A 13,859-nucleotide genomic window follows, 5' to 3' on the forward strand; every position below is an offset into this window, starting at 1 on the left:
CCAGAATAGAGGGTGAGGCCAGGGAGGAGGGAAAGGGGGGTTGTATATGGACAGAGCAGGAAGGGAGGAAAGTATGAAGGATGGGAGAGAAGGAAAGGAGGAATGGAGAGACCGAAGGAACAAGGGAAAAGAAGTATAGAAAATGGGGAAGAAGGAAATGAAAGGAGATAAGAGTGGAAAGGAGAGATGGGAAGAGATGAGAGGAATGGATGTGGGAGGCGAATGAAAAGAGAAAGTAAGGAAGGTTAAAAGTGTAGGAAGGTAGGAAAAGGGGGAGACGAAGAAAAATAACAGAAGGAGGAAAGGGAAAAGGTATGACAGAGGGAAGAAAGGGATGCAAATTATTAGTAGTAGAGGGAACAGAGAGGAAAGGAAGGAACGATGTATAGGAGGATGGCAAGAAAGAAGGTAGGTGGGAGGAGGAGAAGGAACTGGGTCAAGTAAAAGAGATTAATAATGAACTTTTTCCTCGCTCCAGAGTCACTCCATTAAAGTAGTAGAAGGAATAGAAAGGAAGGGAAGGGACGATGTATAGGAGAGAGAGAAGGAAGGTCAATGGAAGGAGGGGAAAGAAGAGGGTCAGGTAAAAGTGAGCAATAACGAACTTTCTCCTCGTCCCAAAGTCACTCCATTAAAATAGTAGAATGACTAGCGACGGTGTATAGGAGGAGAGAGAGAAGGAAGGTAAAAGGAAGGAGGAGAAAGAAAGCGGTCAGATAAAACTGAGCAATAACGAACTATTTCTCCTCGCTCCAAGTTACTCCATAATACTGATTGTTGGGAAATGGACCTGAATACTGGATAATACTATTTGTTTGGTTCTCCTGTTGTGCTCCCCTCGCTTTCTGCTCCTCACTCAGCTCATAAAAGAAGACAAACACTAACTGAACATCAAATCTGGATGATACTAATGGTTTGATCCTGTGGTGTTCCTTTCGCCCTGACACAGAATTTAGCTTTTTTGGTCTTAAACACTAATTCCTCCATTGCGTCTGGCTCAAATATCCCTGTCACAAAGCATCCCTGCCTAGGATATGACCCGTTCCAACAAAAACAGTATGACAGGCCAGGTTCCTTAAAAGCTTTCTAAGGATCATTTTAAAACTTTTGATTGTCAATACCCAACATGTTTTCTTAATAACAGTACAGCACAGGTATGCCAAAAAAGTAGTTAGTTATCAATGAAGTATGTGGGTGAGTGAAGGAAAAAGTTCAGAAGCTGCCGTTAGTTTTGAGCTGGTGATAACTGATCTCTCTTTGGAAGGAAGAGCTTGCAAGATGGCCGTAAGATGCTAAAAATAACAAAAACTACAAACATTAAGCCCTAGATAACATTTGCCACTTAAAAGTCAGGATGTAAAGTAACATTACTCCACAATACTGTTTTTCGATATGTTTATGTTACCTATATATAAAAAAATAAGGACAAGTAACTCTTAAATGAACAAAATATATCAATCTGAGCAAAGTGAAGTGGATGAACTGAGCATTGAGTGAGCGGTTCCCTTTCCCTTCACACACCAGCCAACCACACAGCAGTACCAACACGAGACAGTCTTTACACTACACACCACATCTTTCTCTCCTTTATAATGTCTTCCATAGCTTAGTCGCTCTTAGACATAGAACCCTAAACACACACACACACACACACACACACACACACACACACTCTCACTCTCACTCTCTCACTCTCTCTCTCGCACACACACACATGATATACCAACATAAAATAAGCTTTCCACATCACTTTCTCCTCTTCACTGTCCTTCATAGCCCAGTAAATCTTAGAGGAAAAGGTCCTACAATCTTAAATAATTATTTCACTAGAGATGCTCCCATACACATATTTCAGCCCCCTCTCCCTTCCCACACACAGGGCATCTTGTGTAATGTTGCATCTTACTGTAACTATCTACTGTTGTAAAAGAGTAATACATCTTTGGCAAGGGTGAAATGCATGATTCTCGTCCTGTCTATCTCGTCTCCACACTACACCACGTCACTACATCACTTGGATATGGTTTCACATATAAGCCTCAAAAACACACTTAAATATTGTTAAACATTTCTGCGCCCAACCACACATATTTGACAAGGCTTTCGAAGGAGCTTTGGGCATTTCCAGGGGTAGTTTTATGACCCTTCTGGTAGCCAGACCCTTTTTCTCTATCATGAACCTAAAAAATCACTCATTAGAACGCGATTCATCGCCTTTTCAGCCATTGGAAACAGTTGATGTGAGAGGCTGAAGGTTCTGAGAAAACCGACCTTAGTCTAGTCTTCGACCCCTGACACTTCTGCTAGGCTACACACTTTGGCAGGTTTGCTTCTGTGATGAATTCCTGTCATTTGTATTCGGTAATGACTTTAGGAATTCATGGAAGACTCATGTGCTACACAAGATGAAGGGGAACATGAAGGAAAGGAAAAACATAAAGGGGAATATAGAGTGAATAAGGAAGGACAGGAAAGGAAGGATGGTAGAGAGAGAGAGAGAGAGAGAGAGAGAGAGAGAGAGAGAGAGAGAGAGAGAGAGAGAGAGAGAGAGAGAGAGAGAGAGAGAGAGAGAGAGAGAGAATATATATAAACCCCATTTCACACCCCAGACAAGAGAATCAAAGAAAATAAGATCCAACTCCCTATTCACACTATTCGAGACAAAAGAAAAATGTAATCTAGCTCCCTATCCACACCAACATAAGAGATCCAATCCGTTTTCACACCACATAGACGCTCAGATTCCCTTCCTTCCTGATGGGTCCTTGTGCCTCCTGCAGGATCCTGAGTCTCGGGCCCATAGGGATCCCGATCTTGTGCAGGCGTTCTTCAGTGAGGTAAGGCAGCTCCAGCATCCCGATCTTCTCTTGCTCGAACAACGGCGCGTATTTCTGTAAGGTAATATGAACGATGGAATGAGATGATTAACTGGTTAGGTAGTTAGTTGGTTGGTTCAGTGTTATTGTTTGGCTGTGTGTGTGTGTGTGTGTGTGTGATTAGGTTTGTATGTGTGTACATTTGTTTGTTTGTTTGTTTGCTCTCTCTCTCTCTCTCTCTCTCTCTCTCTCTCTCTCTCTCTCTCTCTCTCTTCATTTTCACACATTCGCTTCATAAGTTCTAATCCTCATTCTCTCCCCCTCTCTCTCTTAAATCTTTTTTTCTTTCCTCTCCTTTTCCCCTTCACTTTTCCTATCTTTCCCTCAACTCCCTTTCTTCTCTTTCTAACGCTTTTTTCTTCCCTCTCTCAACCCCACCATCTTTTCTCTCTTCCTATAAATCTCGACCCTCCCTTCCTTCCCTCCGTTTACTCCTTCCCTTGTCTCCATCTCTCCCTTTTCTCTTACCTTCTCTCTCTTCTACTCTCTTTCTATATGCCTCAACCGTCCCTTCCTTCCCTCCCCTTTCTCCTTCTCTCCCTTCTCTCTTCCCTCTCTCCTTCCTTCCGTCTCTTATGCTGGGATCACACCTCCGCGATTTCGCTCTGCGACGGTTGGCGATTTTGAACATTGCCGAAATCGGCATATACGCTCGACATCGTACCGACGTCCCTGCGATTAGTCGCAATAGTCGCGCGATAAAGTTCGCGCGACTTGCGGGTGCCGGCCCGTCGCGCGAACATTTTGAAATATTCAAAAAGTTCGGAGAAAGTCTGCGATATTGGCCAAATAGCATGATTATTCGCACGGTCAAGCGAGAGACCATCGCAGTATGCGCTCGCATACCCTCGTCAAACGCAAGGGGTCGCAGTGTATGCGCGCGTATATGCGAGCGACTTTGTACATCGTGCGTATGGCAGCGACGCTGATTCGGAAAGCAAGATGGCAGCGAGCGAGCGGAAAGGTGTGAAAAACCGTTGGCGAGCGACACTCGCTCGCACTCACACTGTCCTGCCACACGCCGCTACCCAGCCCGCCTGCTAAATAATAGCCTAGTATTCATGAATTTATAATAACAGCATATTATTCCTAACTGCTAAATAATAGCCTAGTATTCATGAATGGAAAATAATAGAATAGTGTTCCTAAATGCAAAATAATACCCTAGTGTTCATGAATGCAAAATAATAGAATAGTATTCCTAACTGCTAAATAATAGCCTAGTATTCATGAATACAAAATAATAGAATAGTATTCCTAAATGCAAAATAATAGCCTGGTTTAACAAAATGAAAAATTATAAGCTAGTGTACACAGTAAAATTATAATGTATTTCTCTTGACTACTTCATTAGTTTACTAGCAAGGTATTACAGATTGTTGAACACTTTCCACTTACAATTTATTACAGAAGCTGTAGATACGGTATAACATGCAGAAAACCTTACACCATACGAATAAAATCCAATATTCCTCAAAACAACTTACTTCGTTCCCAGGAGATCACGACCCCAGGCTAAGAACTGCTGAATTAGAAGCAAAAAACAATTAAGCAATATCAGCGACAGCAAGGGAGGGTAGCACGGGCTACTACTTACCTGAAACACTGTGTTCGACTGTTCGTTACTAACCGACTATCAAATTTGAGTCGACACAAGCAACTGGCGTTGCCAGATGGGGATTATTTTACCATATTGAAAACCTATAAGGTTGATCAGCCGAAATAATAACCTTAGCTTTAGAGCGTCGGGATATGCAGGGTGCCAAGATTAATTTCTGGTTAGTTAGTTAGTTAGTTAGTTAGTGTGTGTGTGTGTGTGTGTGTGTGTGTGTGTGTGTGTGTGTGTGTGTGTGTGTATATATATATATATATATATATATATATATATATATATATATATATATATATATATATATATATATATATATATATAATATGTGTGGTGTGTGAGGGATGGATGGTAGAGAGAACGCGATAGTGTTGCCTGCCTATATGGGTCGTACAGCGACGCGCCCTCGACGTTTTCTCGACCATGCGAGCGTCGTCGAGCGGCTAGACGAGGGGCGGTCGCCCATAGTCGCCAGGCCCTGCGTTCATCGCGAACCGTCGCAACGGGTTTTATTTTCAAAACTGGGCTCCTCTGCGTACAGTCGCGCGCATTCACGCACGATTCACCTCGACGTCCCGTCGCCTGTCGCCCTCGTGTACGTATAGGAGAGCGACCCTCCCTCGCCATGCTACTGTGAGTTGAAACAAAGGCAAACTCGCAGAGACAATGGCGATGCTCCCACGATTTCGTGCATTTTCAAAATCGCCAACCGTCCCAGAGCGAAATCGCAGATGTGTGATCCCAGCATTAACCCCATCATCTCTACTTTCTTCCTAAACACCTTAACCATCCCTTCCTTCCCTCCCTTCTTCTCTCCCTTTTCTCTTTTTCCATCCTTCCTTCACTCCCTTTTCTCTTCCTTCCCTCCTTCTCTCAATCCCTTCATCCCTCCTCGCCTTCAACCCTTCCTTCTGCCTCACCTCGTATCCCAGTTTCCTCAAGAAGATCCTGACTAACGGCGGCTCGTCACCAAAGAACTGGGTGAGTTTCTTGACCCTGCCAGGGTTGGACAGGCCCGGGATGCCTGCCCTGAAGGACTCCCAAGACACGTGTCCCCCGACCTTCGCTGGGAAGCCGCCGCCGCCCCCTGCCACGCCCCCGCCCCCGCTGCCACCGCCACCGCCATTCCGTAGGGCCGCCACCTCCGCTCGCACGCTCTCGATCTCCTGGAGAAGGGGAAAAGGTGTTAAAACGTCTTAATAAGTGATGTTAAGGCATGGTAAAGGGTCGTTAGGAGATAATAAGGGCTGCTAGGAGGTGAAGAAGGGTACTAAGAAGAAATAAGTTGTTAAAAGGTGTGTGTTAAAGAATGATAGAGTGCAAATGGTAAAAGTTTTAGATGGTCTTTGTAAGGGAAGTTGAGGCATGGTATATAATGAATTGGTAGGAGGTAATAAAGGGTGATTAAAAGGTGAAAAAACGGTTACTATGAGGATATGAGGTGCTAAAATGTGTTAAAATGTGTTGAGGAATGATAAAGAGTGCAAATGTTAGATGGTCTTTGAAAGGGACGCTAAGGCACTAGAAATGGTTGGTAGGCGGTAATAAGGGGTGCTGAGAGGTGAAAAAAGGTACTAAGAGGATTATACGGCGCTTAAAGGTGTTACTGTTTTAAGGAATGATCAAGTGCTAAGGGGCAAAGACAAGGGGATAAAATATTAGTACAGGCCTGCCGGCCTCTTGCAGACTCCTGCGTTCTTATGTTCTTATGTTCTTATGGATACGTGGTGAGTGTTTATTCGTTCTACAGTATATGTCAATCTCCAGCACAGCCATTACATCAACCACCCATGTCTAAGAATACTTCATCATCTCCAGTTCTTTACTAAATTTTTCATTCCTAGGCATCCTCTTTTCCTCTTTCCTTCACTTTCCACAAGTTACCTGGACAACACATCACATCTAAAAATATTTCCCTTTCTTGATTCCTCCACTAGTGTTTTGTTTTCTTCACTTCTCACTTTGATCTGTTGTTTCCTTTCCTTTATTCCTTCACGATTCTTTTCTTTTCTTCACATCCCACGTTGATATGTTGTTTTCCTTCCCATATTCCTGTACTAGTATTTTTTTTCTTTGCTTCTCGCTTTGTTTGCTCTGTTTTCCCCCGCTTTTATATCATCAAGTCACATGCCAGCACACCAGAGGCCTCAACTCACAAGCCACCCGAACAACACATCACAAAAACATTTCCGTCTCCTTATTCTTTCACTAAAATTTTCTTTTCTTCGCTTCTCACTTTGTTTGCTCAGTTCTCCCTCATTTTACGTCACCCACAGTCACGTGCCAGTCCACCAGGTGCCTCAACTCACCTGGAACATGAGGTGCTGCGTGCGCATCTCCGAGCTGAGGTGCGCCACGCTGCGAGCCAGGGTGACCACGTGGCTCTCGAGGCGCTGGAACCGCTTGTGGATGTTCTGCGCAGGAATGGAAAGGAGTTAGTCTGGCAAGGAACACTCATACTAATGGCCAAAACAGGAAGAAATCAGGAAATTACATCTACAGGTGACCAATTAATACAAGCTAAAGAGGAGTACAGGTCTCCCTCGATTTACGATTGAGATGCGTTCCTGGAAAGACAATCGTAATGCGAAATATCTTATAGGGAAACAAATATAACATGGAATCAATGGGAATATGTTTCTGGACCAAAAATATTCAGAAAAAAAACAATCAGTTCTGAAAAGCAAAACTATAATTTCCAGCACCCTGAGTTATTTATGTACGTTGAATCATCAGAAATTAATTAGTGTGGTGGCATCAGTGACGTCTGGCTTTGAGGAAGCGTATGTCAGGTCTGTTTTTTTCTTTTTTGTTTGTTTTACGTTTTGGTCTATGGCGAAGATAGGCCTTCGCAAAGTCACTTGTATCAAGTCAAGTCATACGCAGAGAATGTCAGTCAGAGAGCTAGAGAATGTAGAAACTGGGATTTAGAGAAAACGAAGAAACGCAGACTAATTTAAATCGATCATTTCAGCATGACCCCCCACCCCCACCCCCACCCCAAACCGCCGTTTGTAGGCATTGGAATTACAGTCACGCATAGCACAATAAAAAGGCATATTTTTCGTCATCCCTGAACGCGCGGTGAAAGAAGGCAAGTATGCACATCCAAAGTACACACCCGGCCACAACTTTCGTTACCCGTGAACTGGCGGGTATTTGGTATCAAATGACGTCATCCCGCTGCTCCGCCCCAAACCGCCTCTGCGCGTACTGGTCGAAGTTTTGAAGGCAGAGTGACTTGACTTGTAAGTGACTTTCGACCTTCTTGGTGGGGCCTGGTGGTCGGCCCCAGCCCGTTGTGGCGCAGGCAAGTGTTTATAATGTGTGTGTGTGTGTGTGTGTGTGTGTGTGTGTGTGCAGGCGGCAGCCTGGTCAGGGGTCAACTTACGGAGTTTTACGGCAGAAATACATCGACATGGAAGCGTTTTTGAATACCTGGAGCCGTACTGAACGATATTAAATCAGCTGTCAATGCTGTTTCAGAAAGCGCGAAGGAAGACACAGTGTATTTGATCCATGCGGGAACTAACGAAGTTCAGTCAATTCGATCTCAGGACCTGCTGTCAAAATACCGTCAAGTCATTTGGAAATACAAGACAAAGTCCCCTCACATCATCGTCTCTGGGATCCTTCCGAGAGTCAATACGTTCGCCGGGTTTAACAGCAAAGCGTACAGCGTCAACACTAGTTTGAAGCAGTTATGTAACGATGAAGGCGTAGCGTTCACAAACGCCTGGCATCACTTCAACGAGCACCTAGACTTGTTTCGCGATGATGGACTCCGCCTGAACGAGATTGGTTCGGCTCGGCTAGGAAGGCTCCTGAACGAGGCAGTTGAAAGCTTTTCGAAAAGCTATTAAAAAACCTGCAGGCGAGGGAGGGGCAAAGGCAGCCCTTGAAAGTTTCCACAAAAATAGAATGCACAAAAAAGGAGGAGTAATTTGCTACGTAAAAAGTACGCTCCCTGGCGTAAAAATAGACAAACAGGACGCAGAGAAATACGATTCCGTCTACGTGGAAATAACCACAAATAATAAGAAACTAACACTTACAACCGTATACACCCTAAAACAACAGGCAGCCGACGACACTGCCTTATACGATGATATTCACACCTATATTATCAGTCAACCTCTTCCCCCTTCCCGCGAGGAAAGCAGTCTTCGTGGACCAAACGGTATGATCAGTGACGAGGAGTGTCTTTGATGCAGCGCGCGAAGCGGCGAACGGGAAGGAAACGAACTATTTATCTCTCTTAAGGAAGAGAAGCTGAGGTCCACCTTTTTGCCGATATCTTCGCACATTTAATGATTTATTACAACATTATTCCATGTTAGTGTATTATTAATTGGGTATAAGAACAATCTAAATTTTCTGGGCCTTATATAAAAAGTCATACAATGTGAGAAACAATATTTTTCTGTTTATTCAAGACTTCACTGTTCTAATAATAATGTAAGCCAACATTGGAACACATCGCCCGGGTAGGGTTGCCAAGTCTCATGAGTGGGCTCTATAGCCAAACTGGGGGATTTATTACCATTTTTTTTTTTTTTTTTTGTGTGTGTGTGTGATTTTTGTTTTGTAATAAAAAAATATTAGAATAGCTATTATTAATAAAGATCAATAAAAAAATAGAAATTCTATAACTTATCATGTGCAGCGTGCTGGTTGTAGTGCAGTATTGCTTGGGGGTAGTTAATCATTGAAAGCATCCAAGGAGATATCGCCAGTGCTGTCCACCTTACGTATTTGGTCACACATGTCCACAGAGAATTTATCCAGCATGTTATTTGTGATTTTCAAGAAGGTAATGTAATGAATAATGCCAGTAGGCAACCCTGGGCTCGAACTGCTAACCAACGCATCAATATAAAATTTTCTGCTATATATAGTGTATGTCACTGTATCAAGCACCGTTTACATAAATATTGGCCACAATATTTTTCGTTATAGAAATGTACCTTTAAATTTTCGGTTTTCAACGTTTACTTAATTTGCAGTAGTACCAACAATGAAAGGAAGGATAGCTTCCGAGGGGGAAGAGAAAAGAGCGATTGCTTATACCACCAAACGGAACCACATTCTCTAAGAGACGCTTCGACGAAGAGGTTTACTGATAATCCCGCCGTCACTCTCTAACACAAAGCAACGAAGCAATAATAATCGGGGACTTTAATTGCCCTAACATTGTCTGGGGACGGTTGATTGGAGATCAAGAGGGTAACAAACTTATAGAAATGGTGGAAGATTCGTTCCTCATTCAAGTTGTAACTAAACCGACAAAAGAAAACAATCTGCTGTATCTGGTATTAGTAAACGACTCCAACCTCATTCGCGACTGTGAAGTTGGTGAGAAACTTAATGATTGCGATCACCACTTAATCCGTGTTAATACCAACATAAATTACAAACTCGTAGATAATCCGTCAATGATACCAGACTACAAAAAAAGCAAATTTCAACTTAGCTCGTGAGCTGCAACCCACTGCGACCTGGGACCAACTTAACCTCACAAACAATACAATCAACAACGCGTGGAACGTCTTCAAATATAAGCTCCTGGAGTTAGAGAGGGCTACAGTGCCTACGAAATCCAGACGAGTAAATGATCCCGTAGATCCACCGTGGATGACCAGACCAATATAAAGGGCAGTAAACGTTAAAAAAAAAAAGTAATTATAACCTAATGAAAGAGAATGACACGGCCGAAGCCCGTACACAGTACCACAACAGCCTCAGACCTTATTCGGAGTAGTAAACGCAAATATGAAAAACAAATAGCGCTCGAAATCAAGACAAACTCCAGAAAATTCTTCACATACATCAGGTCGAAATAGAAAGTAAAATCCTTATTGGTCCCCTGACAGACGAGACCGGATCTGTAAACCAGGACAGTAAACACATGGCCAGAATCCTCAGTAGTAACTTCGCATCCATATTCACAGTCGAGGACTTCGAAACCATTCCCGAGGACCCTGACCCGCCGAGGGGGATCACGCCCCTGGAAATTGATTCAATACGCGACCAAGAAGTGAAAAAGTACTTGGACAAACTCGACACGAACAAGTCAACGGGACCCGACAATTTGTCCCCGCTGTTAATAAAAGAGCTTAAACAGCAAATATTTCAGCCACTCACTAACATATTTAATCGGTCAGTACAACTGAACAAGGTCCCTGAAGGCTGGAAGATGGCGAACGTAACACCGATTTTCAAAGGAGACAAAAGCGTTGCATTAAACTACAGGCCCATAAGTTTGACATCAGTGGCAGGCAAAGTACTCGAGAAGATTATTAGAGACAAACTTGTCAAGTCTCTAGAAGACGATAATATAATTTCCGACACCCAGCACGACTTCAGAAACAAGCGCTCCTGCTTGACGAATCTATTAACTTATTCCAAGGTATATATAAGAACTGGGATGAACACATCCCCAGTGATGTTATATACCTGGACTTTCAGAAAGTCTTCGACAAGGTATCGCACGAGCGACTCCTTAGGAAACTGCACTCGGCGGGTACGAGTATTGGAGCCAAATTGATCGCGTGGATAAGAGATTGGCTTACCGACAGAAAACGAGTGCAACTCAACGGACAGACTTCCGAGTAGCTTCTAGTCACTAGTGGAGTGCCTCTCTTTATCATATATATCAACGACCTAGAATCAGGACTGAAATCCACACTATCGAAATTTGCTGATGACATCAAGGTGGGTTGAAAGGCTCTCACAAAGACCGACAGCGAAATCATTCAGAAAGACCTCAATTACATTATCGAGTGGTCGGAAAAGTGGCAAATGTCCTTTAATGTTGACAAATGCAAAGTCATGCACATTGGGTTCAGAAATTGTAACCACACATACATCATGAATGGGAAACCTCTGTAGGCGATGCAGGAGGAAAAGGATCTTGGGGTCACTATCAGCAGTGACCTGAAACACGACAATCACTGTAAAAAAGCATATAACAAAGTCAACACTATGGTCGGGTTCATAGCGAGGAACTTCGAGTGTAAAACGCCAGACGTGATGCTATCCTTGTATAATTCCATAGTAAGACCGCATCTCGAGTATGCAGTACAGTTCTTGTCTCCTAATTACAGAAAGGACATTGATTTACTGGAAAGGATTCAAGACGCGCCACGAAAATTATTCCAACCTTAAGGGCTCAACCGTACGAGGAACGACTCAAGCGATTCAATCTCTTTACACTGGAGAGAAGACGCCTACGAGGAGATATGATTCAAGTTTTGAAATACGTACCCGAAAAAGTTCAATAACGTCGATTACTCCAAATTCTTTGAACTGCAAACCAACTCAAGAACTAGAAATAACGGTTTACCTATTCAGTCGAGTCGATGCAGCACAGACATTGAAAGGAGTTTCTTTTCAAACCGAGTCATCCGCCACTGGAACAATCTTCCCTCAGAAGTAGTAAATGGAAATACTATCAACTCCTTCAAAAATCGAATCGACCGTCATTTCGTTGCGTCAGGAGTAAACTGAATACCGAGGTGCTTTCATCTGTTCCCCAGGCCCCAAGCGGGCAACCTCGTAATGAGCCAATAGGCTTTCTGTTGCCTGCATTTCCATGTTTCCCTGTTTCCTCCTCCTCCTACTCCTCTTCTTTTCTTTACTCAACGCCCAGACTTACCTTACTACCGCTGTCTCTTGCTGTCCTTCTTACTCGGTCATCAATCACCTTCCTCCTATCTTTGCCGGGGCGGGAGGACATCACGGAGGAGGGCAGGGAGGACAGAGACCCGTGCATGCGTCGGCGGGAGGTCTTCAGGTCCCCTCCGCCGCCAAGCAGTGCCCTTCCGCCCCGCCGTCCACCACCACCGAGCAACTTGAGAACCTGACGGAGATGCAGAGTGTAGTGGTGGGTGGTGATGTGATAGAGAGAGGAAGAGAAGAGAGGCCAAGACAGCGAATGAGAATAGAAAATAAAATATGATGTGAGATGTGGAAGAGAAGAGAATGAGAGTTAGAAGATGAGGTGGAAGTGTTAGATGGAGATGCAGAGTGTATCGGTGGGTAGTGAGATGGGTAGAGAGAGGAAAGACAGGGAGGCTGAGACAGGGAATGGGAATAAAAAGACAAGATATGATGTGATTTGGAGAAGAGAAGAGTATTAGGGAAGAGGATCCACGATAAAAGTAGATATGAAGACTGACAGACACGATATTAACTCATAACCTGCACACTAAAATATGGTAAACACAATCAGGTAAAAACACCTCAGAGTGGCAATGTAACAAAAGTTTTACACATGAGTTAAGGCCACTAGACGCACCTCAGAGTACATGCCCTCGAGGCCCTCCAGCTGCTTCCTAATGAGGTGCACGTCGGGGTCGTAAGCGGAGAGTGCCTCGTCGTCCGTGGTGGCCTCCGTCGCCCCGTCCAGCATCGAGTCCAGGTCCAGAGCGTCGGTGGTGGAGGTCATCTCGCCGGCCTCCAGGTCCCCGACGCCCGGATCTGTTGCGGTGAAGGCACGTGAACGAAACAAACACAAAAAAACACGGTCCAAACAACACCCTTTTTCTACTCCTTGTTCTCTATCAAAACTTCCTCCTACTTATCCTTTCCCTTTTTCTTTGGTTCACCCTTGACGACATGGAGCAGGTCATCTCAATAATACTTGCGAACAAACAAACACCCGTTATCTATGGTTCACCCTCGACATGGTGCAGCAGGTTATCTCAATTTAGTTGCTGGTTAATTCTTTACATTTAAGTCTGGTTTATTTTGTCCTTATATATACTAATTCATCTAAATATAATAACTGGTTAATTATCTGCATTAGTGATTTCATTTAATCATTATAAGTATTGGTTAATCTAGATACAATGTACAATTTTATTCTCGATATTATTATTATGATCTGTCAATTTTATTAACAAAAACGTCCTCGTTAAGATGGCATTGACGCTTCTGCTTTTTAAGAGCTTTGTTTAATGATTTTAAAAGTCAAGGTTAACAATGAAGTTGTAAAAAAATGAGAGAAAAACATAGGACGGAATTATACATGTAAAATGAGAGTTACGGATTAGATCTTTTTTCTCTTTACTTTCACCATGAATGAATTATCTTTCCTCGAGTCTCCTGAAAGCTTTTGTCAATAAGGAAGCGAGTTCAGCACTCACCCAAGTTGATCCTGTTCTTGTGTCTGTGGGAGTCGAAGGAAGCGCTCCGCTGCCTCACGTCCTCCTTGCGGTGCGGCCAGCCGACTCCCATAGGCGGCACGGACCCTTTGTGTGCGCCGCCACTGCCGCCCCCGGAGCTGACTTTCGAGCTGAGGGACAGAGGAGGTTAAAATCTATCAACTTCAGAGCACAGGAGAGTTTTTTTTCACAAGGCCGCCCTAAGTC

The 13,859-nt window shown here is 43.7% G+C and overlaps 1 protein-coding gene across 4 annotated transcripts in view; it reads right to left on the reverse strand.

Moving 5' to 3' along the window:
- Window positions 1–2,503: 2,503 nt before the first annotated feature.
- Window positions 2,504–13,859, reverse strand: part of LOC126997912 (hornerin-like) — a 118,564-nt gene continuing 107,208 nt past the window's right edge. For all 4 annotated transcript variants that reach the window (XM_050859126.1, XM_050859128.1, XM_050859127.1 and 1 more), the window contains 6 exons: window positions 13,635–13,783; window positions 12,785–12,966; window positions 12,143–12,346; window positions 6,795–6,899; window positions 5,406–5,651; window positions 2,504–2,891 (listed from right to left, as the gene is read on the reverse strand). In XM_050859126.1, coding sequence (XP_050715083.1) covers window positions 2,721–2,891; window positions 5,406–5,651; window positions 6,795–6,899; window positions 12,143–12,346; window positions 12,785–12,966; window positions 13,635–13,783 — 1,057 coding nt within the window. In that variant the 3' untranslated portion in view covers window positions 2,504–2,720. The remainder of the gene's footprint in view (window positions 2,892–5,405; window positions 5,652–6,794; window positions 6,900–12,142; window positions 12,347–12,784; window positions 12,967–13,634; window positions 13,784–13,859) is intronic.

Source organism: Eriocheir sinensis, chromosome 13, assembly GCF_024679095.1.
Source record: "Eriocheir sinensis breed Jianghai 21 chromosome 13, ASM2467909v1, whole genome shotgun sequence".
Classification (NCBI taxonomy): domain Eukaryota; kingdom Metazoa; phylum Arthropoda; class Malacostraca; order Decapoda; family Varunidae; genus Eriocheir; species Eriocheir sinensis.